Source organism: Saccostrea cucullata, unplaced genomic scaffold (assembly GCF_032062105.1).
Source record: "Saccostrea cucullata isolate Sc308-1 unplaced genomic scaffold, CSIRO_AGI_Scuc_v1 ctg928, whole genome shotgun sequence".
Lineage (NCBI taxonomy): Eukaryota > Metazoa > Mollusca > Bivalvia > Ostreida > Ostreidae > Saccostrea > Saccostrea cuccullata.
The window spans coordinates 33,030-53,689 of NW_026925141.1; the positions used below are offsets into that span (position 1 = coordinate 33,030).

Consider the following 20,660-nt stretch of genomic DNA (forward strand, 5'->3'; position numbering starts at 1 on the left):
TGCCAGGGACATCAACAAAAGTGTGAAACATGGGATAATTTAATATATATTAATGTATACCGAATGTTATTTTTTTGTTTTCTTTTCACCCGAGTTGGATTTCACGGAAATTTAATCAAAATTCATGGTTTTATCTTATTTTCATAATCTCAAATTATATTTGATTAATATTAAAGCAACTAGAGTTTGGAGTGAAGCATACTCATCCCCTTCTGCTAACTTTCGAGAAACAATATCTACACGCCCCAGATCTATATTTAGATATTCCACCCCTATCACTTATTGCTTTTTACTTTTGTAACGTGAAGCGGTCACCCATCCAAGGGTTAAACAGGCTTGCCGTTGCTTAACTAGCCTGAAATAGAGGGAGACTCTACCGCATCACCAGAAAAGCTAGCTCACTAGCGAGGTAGTATAAGTTCCCTAAATACTGTCCGCTACACTTTTGAACAAACTGACATTTAAAATAAAATATGTCCAGAGTTTAAAATCTATGAAAAAAAAAAATTAAACAGATTTAATTGTTGATTTCAATTTTAAAAACAACCAAAACATGCTTGCGATCTTTTGTATGCTTCCTCAGTTGAGGTAGAAATGATATCTATTTATATTATTAGAAACCATAATTTCAAAATCTGAAATTAACATTTTGAAAGTACATGTATACAGTGCTCGAAGACGGGACTGGACGACTATTATTATGCAATATAAATAAGAAATGGCAGGTGTCAGTATTTATGCGTGGATCCGAATCCTGTAATAATTTACATACGTACACATGTGCGTATATGTATACCCCTCGGAAAACAGCCCTGAGGGTGAATCTTACAATAGATTTTCTATCCTCTGCATGTGTATAGAGTGGTTCGAACATTCTCTGTGCGCCGAAGTAAACAATGGTTGAATATATGTGCCCCTCTATCATACCTAATATATACGATTTCCATGCATTAGCAATATGGGATTCAAATTATTTATACAGAATAAAATGTATAAAATTTATTCTATCGAATAGCAATGTAGCATGTTGTTATACCATCTGGCACAACACAAAACATTTGATAATTGATAGTTAAATCTTTCAATTAAAAAAAAAATCATGGAAATAAAAAATAAATAAACTGATGTTTCAAGCACGTGGCATTCTTTTGTCAAACGGGGAGTTAGACAATTGATTTTTAATTTTTACTTACGCGGACTGGAAAAGTTGACAAGCAAAAAAAAAAAAAAAAAAAAAACATTGCCTAAACTCGAAAATCCTATTGGGGGGGGGGGGGGGGTGTTGGGTGTTACAGGCCACTTTTTCAGATGCCAACTTCTTTCTGTACCATTTTTTTTGCATACCATTCTACATTTCCCTTATATTACTTTACCGTTGTATTAACCGGGGGGGGGGGGGGGAGGGGGGGAGTAACTGTACTTCAATGAACATTTTCAATAGAAAAAGAAACATATGCTTGTAACGGTAAATTAATCATGAGAAAAAAAATATTAAAATAAAAATAGACCAAATTGAGCAGTTAATATACATTTGATATAAGAAAATTTATAAAAATTCCAACCAAAATGAATAAATAAATCTAATGCAGTTGGGTTATCATCTATTCGGACTGAACACTAGGTCAAAAGTCAATTCGGCCTTTTAGTGAACACTTGGTCAAAGTCAAATGAGCGCTTTACAAGAAGACCACCTGTCTGGATGTCATGGAAGTAAGAAGTTAACTTTATTTTAACAAGGGTTAATTCAGACAAGTTTTTAAATCAATTTGATTGATTTAGCGTGTGTGAATTACTCCATTTACATCATCCCTATGTCCATTGGAATTCTGCTGTCAGTCAGTGTCTGAAGAAAGTTTGTGTACGAAACTGATGAGTGATGTAAGTATTACTAGCCTATTACATATTTTCTTTAGAGAAGTGGACAGGCTTTCGGCTACATCCAGTCCACTTCTCTAAAGAGAATAGCCTATTACACTGTATTAGCATGCTATGAATTTAAGTAATAGTTATTGAATATTTATTTTGGTGTATCCTGAGTTATTTGGGCGAAGGGCGTTTGGAGTGCGAAGCATACTCATCCCCTTCTGCCCAAATAACTCAGGATACACCAAAATAAATATTCAATAACTGTCTTGTATCATGGTCCAATTAAAAAGTTTACATTTGAACACGTGATTTTCTAAAATGATTATTCATTATTAAACAACCAAACTCCAATGAAATTCAATTTTCCAATCACGTGAAAAATCTTTCCCGTTGCCCCGCATAAGTTGTGCATAGCGCGACTGACAGTCACAAGACACCAGAAAAGCTAGCTCCCTGAGGGAGCCGGAAAGTACATCGAGTTCACTGAAGATCTACCACAACTTTTAAGGGAGGACGCATTGAGCATTTAAAATAAAATATGCCAGCCTGGTAAAAGTTCTGATTATAAAAAAATTACTTACAAGTATATTGTCTTTTCTTACTTACAGAGATTATTATAACATGCTTGCGATCTTTTGTATGCGCCCCCCCCCCCAGTTTTGTTTAGTAATGTTCCCTTTTCATCTCCTTATTTATATGTATATTTAGATGACTCCCTGGTATACATTGTAATTTTAAAGATCATAAAAAATTACCATCGCATTTCATAAGTTATATTAGATATTTTATTTGGAATTTTGATGTTGTAGGGAGCGTTAAATGGACTGGACGACTATTATTATGCAATATTAAGAAATGGCAGGTGTCAGTATTTATGCGTGGATCCGAATCCTGTAATAATTTATATACGTACACATGTGCGTATATGTATACCCCTCGGAAAACAGCCCTGAGGGTGAATCTTCCATGATAGATTTTCTATCCTCTGCACTTATAGAGTGGTTCGAACATTCTCTGTGCGCCGAAGTAAACAATGGTTGAATATATGTATCTATCATACCTAATATATGCAAAAATTTCCATGCATTAGCAAAATGGGATTCAAATTATTTATATAGAATAAAATGTATAAAATTTATTCTATCGAATAGCAATGTAGCATGTTGTTATACCATCTGGCACAACACAAAACATTTGATAATTGATAGTTAAATGTTTTCCAATTAAAAAAAAAATTCATGGAAATAAAAAATAAATAAACTGATGTATCAAGCACGTGGCATCGTTTTTCAAACGGGGAGTTAGACAATTGAATTTTATTTTTTACTTACGTGGTGGAAAAGTTGACAAGCAAAATTGCTGCTTTTCATTTTAATAGAAACATTGCCTAAACTCAAAAATCCTATGGGGGGGGGGGGTTAGAATATTTTTTTTCTTTGCCAACTTCTTTCTGTACCATTTTTTTTTACATTTTCAAAAATTCTACATTTCCCTTATGATGCAATGTTTGTAGTATTCACTGGAACGTGGGGGGGGGGGGGTAACTTACTTCAATGAACATTTTCAATAGAAAAAGTAACATATGCTTGTAACGGTAAATTAATCCAACAAAAAAAATAAATAAATCTACTGCAGTTGGGTTGTCATCTATTCGGACTGAACACTAGGTCAAAAGTCAATTCGGCCTTTTAGTGATCACTTGGTCAAAGTCAAATGAGCGCTTTACAAGAAGACCACCTGTCTGGATGTCATGGAAGTAAGAAGTTAACTTTATTTTAACAATAATTTAATTTTGTTTGTATTCTCGCCTCTCATTGATTGAATTCCATAAAGGAACGTAAAACATTTTGTGAAATCTGGTTTGGTATGGGGACACACCCCCTTGACGACCAGCTTAATCATCATATCCATGCAATCCCCTCATTTCCAGGCCTCGGAATCAATGGAAAATTCCAAATAAAGACAAATTTAATAAATGTACCTTCAACTTTACACAATTACTCGTTCTTACCTCGTGTAAACAAACATCATGGCTGCTAGATCTTTGTATCAGTTATTAACTCCCCTCGCTTCAAAGAACCAATCATACGATATGTATGGGAATACCTTATTATGGAATCTTAATTTATTTTTCTGTATCATGTGAATAATTCATACCTGGTGAGATGTTATTATAATAGTATTTGGATTAAATGATCAGGAATTTTGGTGCTCTCTGATTGGTATAGACACCATTTCCTGAGACGTACCTCGATCAGAGTGACTTCACCTCATATGTTTACATTCTGGGGGGGGGGGGGGTTATTCGGGTTTTTCCTCTTGATCAACCATAGATGTGTTTACAGTTTTTTGACCAATCAGATTGCGTGTTTTTAAGCATGTGTTGGTGTGAATGTATACATGTCAGACGCCAGTACCAAGGAGATTAAACACTTTTGATAATAAAATAAAATGGTTGAGTATTGATTTTTTAATAATATTGTTTTCCATTTTTAACTAGTAGTTGTTATAAGCTATTGAAGTATAACAACATGTGAAAGTTTTGTTACACTTTGCATTTTATTATGAGTGTTTTTATTTGATGTAGACAAGAACGATGTGCATATTAGGCCAAAATAAAAAATACCTTTGTTTCCCCTAACGCGACCGACCCAATTAAATCGCGCCGACTGGAAAGATTTTTGAGATAAGATGATTCAAAATTTTTTTTTTATTGTCAACCAAGTTTTATAAAATACAATTTCATCAAAATAAGTTTTTATCAGAACGGCCGACATAACTGTGATTTTCAAGCATTTGATGGAAACAAAATAGCGCCCATATGTGATTACAGAGAAGTAGTTCTACATAAAACAACGGCGATGTCTCAATCTTATGCCTTTAGCAAACTAGAATCCTTCACTCTTTACACAATTGTCGCCCGCGTGGCGCAGTGGTTAGAGCGTCTGCTCTAGAGTCGCGAAGTAAGGAGTCAATCATTACGTCGCGGGTTCGAATCCCACTGCGGGACGTGGAGACCGGTCCTTCGGATGAGACCGTATTAACCGAGGCCCCGTGTCGCAGTAGGTGCTGGCACGAAAAAGATCCCTCACTGCTCAAAGGCCCTGAGTGCCGAGCATAGGACAAAATTTGTAGCCCTCCACCGGCAAGTGGTGGCGTCTCCATATGAGTGAAAAATTCTCGAGAGGGACGTTAAACAACATACAATCAATCAATCTTTAAACAATTTGAATAAATTTTCGAAAGGACGTTAAACAACGAACAAAGAATTCTGTCTGTTGAATTTCAGGTACGTAATACATGGAAAGGCCAGCCTCAGATGAGGGGTCCACCTAGTGAACACATCATTCTTTCACTGCATTTTCTTTAATTAGGGCCTTGAAGATTGGTTGTTTCTTTGTTTTTGATCCCTTCAAGATTTGTTGGGACGACATTTGAACATTCCCCATTGTTCCAAATTTAGACGTACTACGCACTTTTTTATCATTAAGCAGTGGGGATCTTTTTGAACCAGCATACAACACCGCATCTGCGACACTGGAATGAGTTTTATGGTCCCTTCTGAAGGACCATTTTTAATGTTCCTCATTTATATTTGAACCTGCGACTTAAAATTAGCAACTTACGTCTTAACTCCAAAGCAAAATGCTCTATAATCACGGCATATCTCATGGCCCTCAAAAAAGTACACAGACTTTTTTTTATTCGATTTATATAAATGTACTCTGGCGTGATATATTTCATAAGTTCATCTAAATTACAGTTGTGAATTAGTTAATCGTAAATTTTGCTTTTAAATGGCATATGTATGATACTTAGCATTTTGTTCACAATCGCTTTCTTTCGTACTTTTCTTATTTATAAATATAATTTTCCATTAAATTTTAGAATGTATTTTCAAAGCTACTGTCAGAAAGTAAAATTGTTTATCTACCTACCGACCCAACTTGAGAATTTAGGGTCGGGTTAGGGGAAACAAAGATATTTTTAATTCCGGCCTTACCAGGACATTTTGATTTCTGTATTTAACTTGGAATTTCCGCACTTTTCAAATTAGATTTTTGGCCATATCTTGAATGGGTGTTGCTAAAACGCGGAACGGAAAACGGAACGGAAAGCGGAACGGAACGGAAAACGGAAAATTTTAGTCAAACAATTAACATTAATTCGACATAAATCAGATAAAAGAGCAATATTCTTGGTGTAAAATTCATTTCTTATAAAAATTTATTGTAAACTGTTATATATTCATGAGTCATACACACCCTCCGTTCAGAACTGGTGTACAAGCGATGCCCCCCCCCCCCCCCGTCTCAACAGGAAGAAATTCGACCCCCCACCCCCCCAACACACACACAAAATAGGAATTTTGTGTTTCGGCAAAGGACATATACCCCCGTTTTTTTGTGTTTTTTTTTTCATGTCAATTTTTTTTGTATGTTGGAAATTTCTTACTGACCCCCCCCCCATTTCAATTTGTTTCAAATGCCAATGTCTGTAAATACAAAAATAACTGGTTATGATATTCAGATTATGCACGCAGTGTCGAATTCGCGAATAATGAAATGGGGAGTGACAGTTTCGGGTCTGGGTAGGGGCACACAGCCACATTTAAAATTGATTTATTAAATCTTATGTACATTTAGGACACAAAAAAGGGGGTAGACCTATTTCCATCCTCACAATGTCAAGGGTTTGTGATTTCTCGAACTCCCGAGTTCGAGAAATCACAAACCCTTGTCATTGTGAGGATGACCTTCTACAACTTCTCAGACCTTTCCGATGAGCGGGAAAACAAACTCATTTTTTACGCGGTCACTCATATACCCTCCCCTTCCCAACACACACACATATGTACCGCAAACAAACAAAATTTAACTTCATTGAATGCAAAGATTCTGCATTATATCTACCACATGAAAGTTTTCCAACTTAATTTGTCTATCCAGATCGAATTTATATATATAGAAAGCGACTCTTTTGAATAACATTTTTAACAACCAGTGTATATATAAGAGATGTTAATTCGAGCTTGCCGTAAAGGTTTGCCCTACACGTAATATCTTAATATATTTTTTTAAATTTTATTCCTCTTTCCATGGTCAATCTAGATATCAAATATTTGCTCCCCCAGTCATAACCTTTTTACTACGGAAATGTTCGTTCAAGTTGACATCCTCACACTTTTTGTGAATGTAATTAATGTAGTAAATTAATGTAAAAAAATAGTTCTGAAAGATGTTGGAGTTGGAACTTATCCCCCCTCCTGAATCAAACAATTGTCTTCTCTTTTTGTTTTTGCTTGTCAAATACTTTTCAAGTTCGTTTACCCACGCACCCCCCCCCCCCTTTTTCAAATTCTATTTTAGGTGACTGCTGTGTTAGCGATTTTCGTAAATAAGAGACTTATCATGACAAAATCAACTTGTATTTAATAGTGGGGGGTTGAATATGTACAAGATATATCGTTTATGATAAAATTTGTGTATTTTAAGTGATTTAATCCAAAATAATATATTCCGTTTTCCGTTCCGTTCCGTTTTCCGTTCCGCGTTTTAGCAACACCCTATCTTGAATATAGAGATGAACAGATTGTCAGCCGAATCCTCTTTAACCGCTGCACAGAATTTTCTCAAACTTTGCAGATATTTAGTACACAGCGTGTATATGGGCACGATACAAGGACATTTTGATTCCTCTCATTTTTCTGGGAATTTCGGCACTTTTCAACTTACCTTTTTGGCCATACCTTGAATATAGAAATGAACAGATTGTCAGCGCAACTTCTCATAATCCGCTGCACAGAATTTCATCAAACTTCGCAGATATTTAGGACAAAATGTGTAGATGTGCATGTTACCAGGTAATCGGGAGCACTAAGAGTTTTGAGGGAGCGGGGGGTATTTGAGCCTGCTCACTTTTTCTCTTATTTATTTTTAAATAGTGTTATGTGAAAGGCATTGCATAACATAGATAGCTTCATTTTATATGAAGAAACAAAGTAAAACAAATTAACATTTATGTTTTCTTAACTGGAATGTTGTACATGATACATGATCGAATAAATCCCGAGAAAGTGGCCAGTAGGACTTTAGAGCAAAGGAACAGTGGCCGACAAAGGATAAAACATTTCTTTGAATTCGTGGGAATATATTTTCATTATTAGCATGATGAATGGAAGCTTTCAGTCTTGAACTGGAATTAGTGAAAAATTGATCGTATATTGTTCCTGTCGAGAATTTTTCATCCATATAAAGACAAAGGAGCCAGAACTAATTACGGCCATTTTGCAGTGATGGGTCTTTTTCGTGCTATCGACCTCTGTGACAAAGGACCTCGGTTTATAAAGTCTCATCCAATCTGAACCCGTGACGTAAGGATCAACACCTACGCGATTCTCAAGCAGCGCACTAACCACTGCGCCACCCGGGCGACGAATTTGTAAAGGAATCACATGGATAGAGAAACTTTCTCAAGCCATTCCACAGAAAGACCTCCTCATGGAAAGAATTGCTGCATCGTTTCCAGCAACACAGGCATTTGAGATTCGTATGATAGGTCCCAAATCCAACAAGTTCATCGTAAATACAGACATTTCAGAATCTGATGAAAAACTTGACTTTACAAAATTGTCCGCGGTAGTGTTTTGATTTATGTTATGTTTCTTTTTTCTTTCATTAAATATCTGAATGATTTGTATGTTGTATCATTTTTGGAAGCAAAGATTTAGTTTTACATATCTATACCCTCAGCACATCTGCGAGAATGAACCATTTGTAGGTCAGAACGACCGAGGTCTCGTGCGTCAGTTGGTGCTGGCACGAAAAATATCCCTCACAGCTCAATGGCCCAGTCCGACAAATCTGACGTAAAAAAGCCAGGAAAACGTCAGATTTTTCGGACTATGGCCCAGACTGTTGCCAAAAGGGCGAAATTTGTAAAAATAGGGGTTACTGTATATTTTAATATACATAGTCGTGGGCAAAAATATTCGTCATTTTTACAGGCATTGCGTTAATCGCGATGTATCTCTGCTATTTTTCACTTGCGCTAATTATAGAGCAAACGAATTTGAATGAAACTTTCAATGAAGAGACTAGAGAATTTACGTCACGATTTTGTGACACCAGTTATACTCTGTCCCACCAAGTTACTGTAAGCACTTTTCGCATAATATCTCAAAATATATAAATACCTTGGCCTTCAACCCAGTTCCGATTGATAGATCATTTTTTTTTCCAACCTTCCTCCGTTTATCCGAACCCTCGAGGTCAACCAGTGTATACACACGGCGGCAAATTCAAAGTCTACGGGGATTTAACATGGTAAACTCGTCCATTAGCGTCTAGAATACGGGGCCGGGAACCAGTTTTCGAAGGGAGTAGTCGTTCTTTGTAGAGTAAAATTCCAAAAAATCTTTAAAAATTAAAGGAATTCATTTAAATTGCTTTTATTGATAAAATAACTTTTACTTCGAAATAAAATGAATTTTAACGGCATTTATAAAATTTAATTATAAACTGCGAGAAAATAGTCCGAATCTAACGAAGTACAACTTGTGATAATGGATGTTGACATGATGATGCAAGCTCGCCAGTGTTTAAAAACGTAAGGCGGTAAGTTGTTTATTTAATCTATGGTATTATTTTGTAGCTGTTGTTGTTTTACTAGCTTATATACACACAAGAAAGAAGTGTCTACAAATGCTCAGAATATATTTATATTTATTTCATTACGCGTGACATGCTGACATTGATTCAGATATCTGCTTAGGGCTCATCGTAAACCGTTAGTGCTGTAACGGTCTGTATGTAAGCCAATGTGTGAAAAATGTAAAAGGGGTATATCTATGATTATATGATGGAAGAAGAAGATGGTTAAACAATTAGGTGAAATGATACCAAATGGAAATAACAGCTGAAATTTTTAAAATTTTATTTCTACTTAACTTTCATTTTCAATTTATAACATTTCATGTACGTACATTTGGCAGATTAATAAAAAAGAATTAAGCAAGAGATCTAAAGTGCATTTTTATTTATTTTTACATTTATGTGTAGTATCAACACCCTGGAGACCTTCCTTACTAAATTCTGTAGGCTCCAGTATACTCATAAATGTGTATACTATATATTCAGTTTAACTTGTTAAGATTTGTAGCTTTTAATGAGGGATATATTTTCATTTCCAGATCTGCAAGATCATGGTATTAAACTAAAATGTAAACAAATATGGTCACCAGCTGATGTTACAACCCCAAAGGGGTGAGACAGAAATTCTCTATATTATAGCTATTGCATTTATATATGTATGTCATGAAATCCTTTTTCCATATAGAAAAGTTTGGAACATGTAGATCGACACATAAATGTTACAGACCATTCAAAATTTTATCAGATATACCGTATATACTCGCCTCTAAGTTTTTTTTTTGGGGGGGGGGGGAGTTAAACTTTGGTCAAAAATTCTTAGTCTGACTTATAGGTGAGTTATAAAAAAGGTTGGTATCTTTCAGGGTCAATCGGACTCAATCCCTCTCTTATTTATAAGCTTAAAAAATGCAACCAACTTATAGGCCAGTATGCACGGTACTCAATTGTAATAATAATTCATCTGTTAATATTTCCATGCTGTAATTGTCTTTTATATGTTTTAATATGATATATGAGGCCATCTTAAAATATTGTTTAGTTGCCCTCTCTCGACCAAAAATGCCCCAACTCAAAACCTTTTTTTTTTTCAAATTTCAGGGCATTTATTTTTTTCTTCTTTTTATTCCCTTTATCCCACCAACGAATTTGTTGAAATTTTATGGAGAAAAAAAATTTTTCCCACCTATCCATTGGACCAATAATTTTACCTTGATTCAGTGTGGGGGGGGGGGGGCAAACAAACATTATTTTAAAGATGGCCTGGCAGTAATAATTTATTGGTCTGATACATAAAACACTTGGTCATAGGCTCATAGCTATGTCTCAGGTTTAAACTTTTCCTTGCTTGAAAGAGATGATGATTCTTTGCTAATTTGACACATGGTTTTTGTAGCACAGGGGATGACAAATCCCATTGCCCGACACCCAATGCTAGTGAATTTTAGGGATGGGCAAGTAACTTATTAAACTTATTAAAAATAAAATCAGTATTTAAGCCACAAAGCTGGGCATAGGGACTTGAATGGTCTACCCATGCAGTATTTGTTTTCCCTTTTTTTTTTTATTAAATTCATAAATACCGGTAGTACAATATTAGTTTTTGGTAGAACAAGCAAAAATTCAGTTAGGGCAAGTAAATTTTAACCATGTTCTTTCCCTTGGACAGGTGCCTTAAACACTGTTAAAAATCTATTTGTCAGTCCCTGTAACATGTCAATCACTGGACACCACATTACTGAGTTATGCATAGCACATTGTCTAAGGATTTCAATAATAAAAAACAAAACAAAATATGGTATGGAATAACAGTAAATAATTTATTTTACAATTAAGAAAACATCGTACATACATTATATGTAGTTTATAAACAGTCTCAGCTAATTATTTAAATGTCTACAAACAATTATTTTTTACCTTGCAATAAAGTTAATATCGTGAATTGCCAAATATTTTTTTATACAAAAATCATGATAATGAATTAAGAATACATTATAAAAAAAAAACTCAGGACTTAAGTTAACGAGTTAATCAGCCTAGCATTGAAATTCTCCTTAAATATTTTGCACACAGAAACTAATTGCTATACTGGTAAATCAAACATAGAAATAAGATATTTTAAAAAAAAATTAAATTGCTTACTTGGACTGTATGTAAACATTTGACTATGCCACAAAGACGGAAGTTTACAGACATCTCTGTCGTGCCAGTGACTCCATTATCATGTAAACCAACAATGAAATGTGTACTGAATATTGTAAACCTCTGTTATCATATTCATGGCCCCATGTAGGTATATGTATATGCTTTACCACATTTTGCTATTGTAGTCTAGATTTGTAACAATTATTTTCACATATTGCAGTAAATTACTGCTAATTATGCTAGACTACAAAATGTTACTTTGTTGCAGTTCATTTTGTTATATCTTTTTCCGGATTTGTAATATCTTACGTAATTGGTTTTTGCTTATAATTTGATGCTTAATTACATTGCGCAATAATCCAATAAAGTAGTTCGGATTCAGCCATCTTGTGTGTTACATGTGCTCTGCATCACTATCCAACAAATTGGCGACGAGGAGTAAAACGGAAGCATCAATGAGCCATGGCATTGATCATCGGAAAGGTGGGACCTTACGACGAATCGTTGGAAACGTGGGAGTCGTATACAGAACGTCTGGGCCAGTATTTTATTGCAAACGATGTGAACGAGGATCTGAAGGTACCCTTACTTCTTTCTATCATCGGGCCCAAATACTACACATTGTTGAAAAATTTATGTGCATCCACAAAGCCCTCTACAATGACATTTGCCGAACTCATTCAGAAACTTACAGCACATTTAAGTCCCAAACCCTCAGAAATTGCTGAACGTTTTCGTTTTCATAAACGTGATCAGGCTGCAGGGGAGAGCGTGACTGTTTACATGGCAGAATTACGTCGTTTAGCGATACATTGTAATTTCGGGGATTCGTTAAGTAAGACTTTGAGAGACAGATTTGTATGTGGCTTAAAGCAGGAACACATCCAGAAACGACTGCTTGCCGAATCACAGTTGGATTTAGAAAAAGCCAATCAGACAGCTGTCGCCATGGAAACAGCTAGTCGCGACGCACTAGAATTACAGGGAAAGCGTGAAAGTGTCAATAAACTTTCTGTGAATAAAACAAAGAAAACGAACTATGGTAAAATGAAACCAAGACCACTACCCAAACCAGTACAGGGAAAATGTTACAGATGCGGAGGGGAACACAGAGCAAATGACTGTAAACACACAAACACAAAATGTAGATATTGTTCAAAAGTCGGACATTTGGAGAGAGTGTGTCTTAAGAAGAAGCGTGAAAACGGGGGAAAACTGAATTACGTTGATACAGATGAGTACGGAATCGACAACTATGAAGAAAATGGTGGTTATCTGTTGCATTTCTCAAGCTACTACAGAGATGTGAACAAGGTCTCGATAGACCCCATCATCGTGACTCCGAAAATTGCAGGATCTGACATTCCTATGGAAGTTGACACAGGGTCTGCTGTGTCGATCATCTCTAAGACTACGTTGGACAAATTCCTCAAGTCATACACCCTAGAGGATACAGATACTCGTTTAAAGACTTACAGTGGGGAGCAGATCCGTCCAGTTGGTAAAGTGCAGGTCAAGGTCGATTTGAATGGACAGAGTGAAACTTTGGACTTACTTGTGGTGAAGCAGGAAGGACCAACACTCATGGGACGAAACTGGATGAAATTTCTACGACTTGATTGGAAGGAAATCAAATCAATTAGATTATCGAGTGACAAACAGAAAATTTCCGGGAGAATGACTGTTCAGGAAATTCTGGAGAAACATAAGAAGGTGTTTGAACCAGGAATCGGAAAACTGTCGGACATCAAAGGAAAACTTACAATGCAGGATGGGGTGAGACCAAAATTTTACAAGGCCAGAGAAGTGGCATATTCCCTCAGACCTCGGGTGGAAGAGGAACTCAACAGATTACAGCAGGAAGGCGTCATCTCACCTATCGAATTTAGTGATTGGGCAACCCCAATAGTACCCCTACCTAAGGCAAACGGCAAAGTGAGAATTTGTGGTGATTACAAAGTGACAGTTAATCCTGCCTTGAAAATCGAACAATATCCATTACCAAAGATAGCAGATATCTTTGCGTCCCTTAGCGGAGGACAGAAATTTAGCAAGATTGACTTAACGCAGGCGTACTTACAGATGGAAGTGGATGACACATCCAAGAACTTGCTTACCATTAACACACATAAGGGACTTTTCCGCTTTAACCGACTTCCCTTCGGAATCCCATCCGCTCCTGCCATCTGGCAAAGAGCCATGGACCAAGTCCTTGCAAACATTCCAAAAACTAAATGCATTTTGGACGACATGATTATTACAGGCTCGACAGATGAAGAACACTTACAGAATCTCAGTCTTGTGCTCGAGAGACTCGAACAACACGGTCTAAGGGCAAATCTGGAGAAGTGTGAATTCTTTAAGGACAAAATAAGTTACTGTGGACATGTAATAGACAAAGATGGTTTACATAAATCCAGTGACAAAATAAATGCTGTCAAGAATGCACCAAAACCTGAAAATGTGTCTCAACTGCGCTCATTCTTGGGCCTGTTGAATTACTATCATAGGTTTCTGCCAAACCTTGCTACAGTGGTTGGACCGCTAAATGAGTTATTACAGAACAACAGGAAGTGGACATGGACATCCAAATGTGAAGAGTCGTTTGTGAAAGTGAAAGAACTTATCACATCAGAACAAGTTTTGTGCCATTACAACCCTTCATTACCTGTTCGTTTGGCTACGGATGCATCGCCATACGGAATTGGTGCCGTACTTTCACATGTCTTTGAGGATGGAGCTGAACGTCCCATTTGCTTCTCGCTCGTTGACAAAGGCAGAGAAGGGATATTCCCAGATAGATAAGGAGGCATTAGGCATATACTGGGGAGTACAAAAATTCCATACCTACCTCTATGGACGCCGGTTTACGCTGATTACAGACCATAAGCCGCTTGTTAGTATTTTTCACCCAGAAAAATCACTACCCGCCATGACTACTGCTAGACTCCAGTGATATGCTATATTCCTATCTAGCCATAATTACAGTATAGAGTACCGGAAGACAGCTAACCATGGAAACGCTGACGGACTTTCCAGACTTCCGCTGACTTCATCGATAACCGATACGGATACCACAGATGAGGATATCGACACAATCTACTACTCATCACAGTTTGAAAACTTACCTGTATCGTGTGACCATGTGAGAAAAGAGACTCAACGTGATCCTATTTTATCTCAGGTGCTTGACATTGTGTTACAAGGTACACGGGACTTTCCCTCGGGAAATGAATTCAAACCTTACAGAAATAGACATATGGAACTCACAGTGCACCAAAATTGTCTACTTTGGGGAAACAGAGTAATCATTCCTGCAGCACTACAAAAAGAAGTTTTGTCTGAACTTCATAGAAGTCACACAGGGATTGTGAGGACAAAGAGTCTCGCTAGATCTCATGTTTGGTGGCCAAACATCGATATTGATATTGAGGCTATGTGTCAGAGCTGTTCCGATTGTCAACATTACTTACCAAACCCCGAGACTGCTCCTGTACACCCTTGGGAATGGACATATTCACCATGGGAGAGAATTCATGTCGACTTTGCTGGACCTTTTAAAGGACGCATGTACTTCATTGTTGTTGACTCTCATTCAAAGTGGCCGGAAGTTGTGCCTATGTCTTCAACAACATCTACAGCAACAGTCAACGTTTTACGAGATATCTTCTCACGTCTCGGACTACCTAAGACATTAGTTTCTGACAACGGACCACAATTAATTGCAGATGAATTCAAGGGTTTCCTACGACAAAACGGAGTGAAGCATGTGACATCTTCACCTTACCACCCGCGTACGAATGGGCTTGCGGAACGCTTTGTTAGGAGTTTCAAAACTGCCATGAAGAAGCATAATAAAATCACTAACAAGGAAATCAATTCATTCCTAATGACTTATCGCATTACCCCCCACGCTACTACAGGGGAGACACCTGCCAAATTACTCATCGGACGTAACCTAAGGACACGTTTGGATCTCTTGAAACCTGACATCAGTGACAGAGTAAATCTGAAGCAGGACATGAAATTATCAAGACATACAGGATCCAGCGTGCGCATATTTACCATTGGACAATCCGTCATGGTACGAGACTACAGGGGACAAACACCATGGATTCATGCCACTGTTATAGCCAGTCTAGGACCGTTGACTTACCAGGTCAAAACCGAGGAAGGAGGAGTGTGGCGTCGGCACATAGATCAAATGAGGAGAACATCAGAAAACATGAGAGAAAGAACAGTTACGGACACTTTAGATTCTAAGTCAGTAGTTCCGAATGAGATATACGCTGCACCACCTACAAACGATACCATTTCACCTGTGACACCGGCAATTCCAAGTCGTGCAACACAAAGTACCAATCGTAACATACCTTGCGCAGACCGTTCAACTGGAGGCAAACCTCATGTCGTACCAAAACAGATTGTTACACAGACACCACCACCTTGTGAACGACGTTACCCTGTGCGCGACCGAAAACCAACAAAGCGATTGATTGCCGAGTGATCTTTATTTGTGTTAAATGTGTTTTGAGGCATAATAATCCTCACCATATGAATAATTGTAATTGCATGAATTTGAATTCTTTATGTTAAAAGTCAATTATAAGTTTGATTCTTAATTAATTTTGATTTACATTTGATTAAGTTGATTAGGACATTTGCAGATGTTACAGACATTGACATTGAGGAGGGAGGATATGTTATATCTTTTTCCGGATTTGTAATATCTTACGTAATTGGTTTTTGCTTATAATTTGATGCTTAATTACATTGCGCAATAATCCAATAAAGTAGTTCGGATTCAGCCATCTTGTGTGTTACATGTGCTCTGCATCACTATCCAACACATTTCACACCACCTTTGTACACATTCAATGTTTGGTTGAAAGAACCTTAAGTATTACATGATAAAACCATAATGCAAACAGACAGTCATATACAGAAAACTTTATAAGAATTTTGAGTAAAAATGCATTGCATATGTAAATAACAATTACATCTCTGTGTGAAAACATCTTACAATTCAAACATTTCACTTAAACAATTTCATTGAATAGCAATTACAATTTAAATGTAAGAATACTGCTATTTTCATATAAAATGAATAGATTAATTGCAGTGAATTATTATGAGTAGATAAGTGAAAAAAATTGTTGAACAGCCAAGTACTTATCACAAAGAAGAAAAAGATTGAAAATACATGTAGATGTAGATTGCAGGAGAAAATAGCAAAATTTTTATCAAAGCTAGTATGTAGAATGAATACATTAAAGACAGGAAAAATATATAAATCTAATTAATTAATTACAACAGAAGTTTTTATATTTATCATAAATTCATATAGTTCATATTTTTGAAATAAGTACTTGTATATACAATTTAACAACAACATAATAAATATATCACAACACATTCTATCACAGTAAATTTATGATGCATAATATATATGCTTGAAATTATACTATATACAATTTAACAAAAACATGATAAATATATCACAACACATTTAATTATCACAGTAAATTTATGATGCAGAAATAAAACTACAGTAGTAATTTTATATCTTTTTGTTTCAGTTAAATAAATTGTATTAAGAATTAGTACCAGTTTTACTGTACATTGATCAATTAATTAAAACCAATGAAATTGTAGATTTGTATAACTTTCCTTGCAATTGATTATATGTATATAAGTTAGATAACAGCATATATCAAATCAGATTTTATCCAAGTACAACAGGAATTATCTATATATTTATGCTTGAATAAAGAAATGTTTCAATATTAAAATTACCGATGAATTTAAACCACTGAAACTTGTACATTATTTTTTTAACAGTTGATTGAATTTTACAAAGTATAATAATGATAACAAGAAATGAAAAATATATTTATCATGCAAGTCCCAATTGTAGAGGAGAAATGGACCACAATAAGGAACTGAGACTAAATGCTGGCCTGTGAAAAGTTAACATGCAGGAGATACAGAGGAGGGGAAGCAGCTTCACTCATCTAAAGTCAGGTTTGTTGGTTCGGTAGGGGGCATTGTGTGTAACTAATCATGTAATATACTTTTCAATTCCATACTCAAAGGTAGAGTTAAAGCATACACATACTATGAAATATAATAATTTCTTTACCTATGTCCTTTTCTCCTTTTGCAGTTCATTAACTCAATAAGAAAATGAGAATGAAATTTATTACAAGTCTGTATATTAAAAAAGTAAGTTTGAAATCATTTTTGAAACAGCAAGGGGACAAATATTGTAATTCATATACAAGCATTCTCATAAAGTGTAGATTTCAGTTTGCATGGATCTGCAAACGGGAGTTCAAACCAAGAAGTATATTCATTACTTTCAGTGATACATGTAGTACCCAAAACAGAACTTGTCTTAGATATTCTTATGATAAATCTGTATACCAAATTTAGATCATTTCAGTAACTGCAACAGTTGTGAAGATAATGAACGGAAGCTTGGTGGACTGACAGACCAACCGACAGACAGTAGCAATGAAGGGGGGCATATAAAGATTAGTTACACACAGTCCCACCTTTTGAAAGACAATTAATCATTTAACAATGCATGTATCATAGATTTACCAGTTAATTTATATTAATTAAACTGTTTACCATATCTCTAAACTAGATAACATGAAATAAAAGCCTTAGGACTTTTTTGCCATAGCCACAAAGAAATGAATGGAGCAGATTGTGTTTACTATTGTACTTTCATATATGTCTCTCATTTTGTCATTGTAATTCTGTCATAGTTATTTTTGTAGTCTTTTTCTCTTATGTGTGTAGATAATGAGCTAATATTTAACCTACCAGTAGTTACAGTTTTACAGTGATCGACCTATTCACAAAAGTTATTGCCCTTGGAAAAAGACAAGTTTCAATCCAATTTTCACTTAATATCTATATATTTACATTATAAATTTTTTTGTCCCAGACAAAACTACAAATAGTAGAAATATTCTCTTTAAACATAAAACTTCTGGTGTGCTTTAAAAAAACTCACATGCAGGGCGGGACAAATAGAGACAGACATGGGCTTATAATATGTAAAGAATGAAATATTAACATTATATTTCATTTATTTGGACTTTTTAATTTTTAGTTGGGTTGGGCTTTTAGATATATCTATAGTTTCAAAATAATCAGTATAGGTACATTTTTATGCTGTATTATTCATTAAAAGCAAATGCTGTCTGAAAACATTTAAATTTTAAATTTGAATATTTTCTGACACAGATTTGACAGTGAGGAAGACTGGTTGAAGAAGTTTGTTTGCAGCTTTATCAAGTAATGAATACAACGTATTCAAATTTAAATAAGTACTTTTCTTGTCCTTCATCTATTCGTATATTAAATTATCTCTTGCCTTGCATCAATAAATTTACATTTTATAGTAAAAATTTCACTGAAACATGGTTTATTGCAAAGGCTTACTAATCTCAAATACATATTTAAGTATTTCAAAATATCACAACATATTTTTTAATCACCAGCTGATACATGCATCAATGATTAATAATCTTTCTTTTACCTTTAAAGAGGAACAGTTCACCAATCATCAGAGGAAGACTCATGAAGAAAGCGGATTCAATCCGTACAAACTGTTCCAACATCGGAGGCACTTACCTGACTTTAGAGAGGGCTTGGTGCATATGCGGTGACTCCACCTCTTACACAACTCACACTTCACCCACGCAATCTTTCGTGACCGTCCAGGAGCATTATAGTCACCACATATGCAACAAGTGACTTCATCATCAGATTCCTTGGCGGAGTTCATGGAAACGTCAGAGTCAGCGTCACTTTCGTCATCACCAAAATCTGAGTCTAAGTCACTGTCACTGTCCTTGGAGTCCGTCAAGTCAATGATCACCGGAGCGACCTCGTCATCCTGAACTCCGTCAAGTTTCCACAGTTTTGTCTCTACCTCATTTATCACGTGGCTCTCGACCCTCCTCCACTTCTCCACATCGTAAGCTGATCTTGCTTGATTGAATAGCTCCATCACTTTGTCTTTCTTAAACGTGGCGTTGCTCCTGGCGACGAAGCTTTTCAATTCAGCCCAGACCAGCTCGATGGGATTTAGCTCACAGTGATAAGGAGGTAGACGCAAAACTGTGTGACCTGCCTGTGAAGCCAAATCGTCAATCACATACTTCGGACGAGGCTTATGCTGCTTCACCAACGTGAGTAATTCAGCCTTGATCATTGCCGGGGTGTAATGAATACCCTTTCTATCAAGCCAAGACTGGATCTCGGCCTTTCGCGCCGACGATGTCGGACACTTAGACTCAGGATCCAGATGACTGTGATAGGAAGCATTATCCATCACGATGACTGAATTACCCGGTAGGTTAGGGAGCAACTGCTCAGTGAACCACCTCGTGAAGTTTCCTGAGTTCATCTCATCATGATAATCCTGAGTGCCAGTTTTCGACTCAAAAACTAGGCTTGATCCCGGGATCATGCCTACAGCCGAAGAACCAGCATCCACAATTATCAGACGAGACCCCTTCCCAGGTGGGACGAAGCGCCCATGACCTTCACGGTGTGACTCAAAGGCAGAGGTAGAAGTCCTAGGATAGTCCACCCAATCTCCCCTCGCTACATGATTGGTGTTCAGCCAAGTCTCATCCAAGTACACAATAGGACGACCCGCCTCTCTAAAGTTTCGGATGGACCTCAGGTAAGTATGGCGCATACTGACGATGTCATTACGCTCACCAATAAACCTCCGATCTGAACCAGATTTGTAGAATCTGAAAAAAAAGAATAACATTTTTAGAAATAAAAGATTTTTAGCTCACCTGAGCCGAAGGCTCAAGTGAGCTTTTCTGATCAAAATTTGTCCGTCGTCTGTCGTTGTCGTTGTTGTTGTTGTCGTCGTCGTCGTTGTAAACTTTTCACATTTTCATCTTCTTCTCAAGAACCACTGGGCCAATTTCAACCAAACTTGCCACAAAGTATCCTTGAATG

The 20,660-nt window shown here is 36.3% G+C and overlaps 1 protein-coding gene and 1 long non-coding RNA gene across 2 annotated transcripts; one reads left to right on the forward strand and one right to left on the reverse strand.

Moving 5' to 3' along the window:
* The first annotated feature begins 9,435 nt into the window (after nucleotides 1–9,435).
* LOC134268176 (uncharacterized) lies at nucleotides 9,436–18,309 on the forward strand. Its single transcript, XR_009992309.1, has 3 exons — nucleotides 9,436–9,482; nucleotides 17,578–17,684; nucleotides 18,106–18,309. It is a non-coding gene; the product is annotated as an uncharacterized LOC134268176 (long non-coding RNA).
* A 945-nt stretch (nucleotides 18,310–19,254) lies between these two features.
* LOC134268174 (uncharacterized) lies at nucleotides 19,255–20,385 on the reverse strand. Its single transcript, XM_062750368.1, has one exon. It carries the CDS (start codon nucleotides 20,383–20,385, stop codon nucleotides 19,255–19,257), a length of 1,131 nt encoding a protein of 376 aa, XP_062606352.1.
* Nucleotides 20,386–20,660: the final 275 nt, after the last annotated feature.

What these genes read in the sequence shown, in the direction of transcription:
- LOC134268174 (XM_062750368.1), bottom strand. Translation starts at nt 20,385, where the DNA reads ATGCGCCATACTTACCTGAGGTCCATCCGAAACTTTAGAGAGGCGGGT.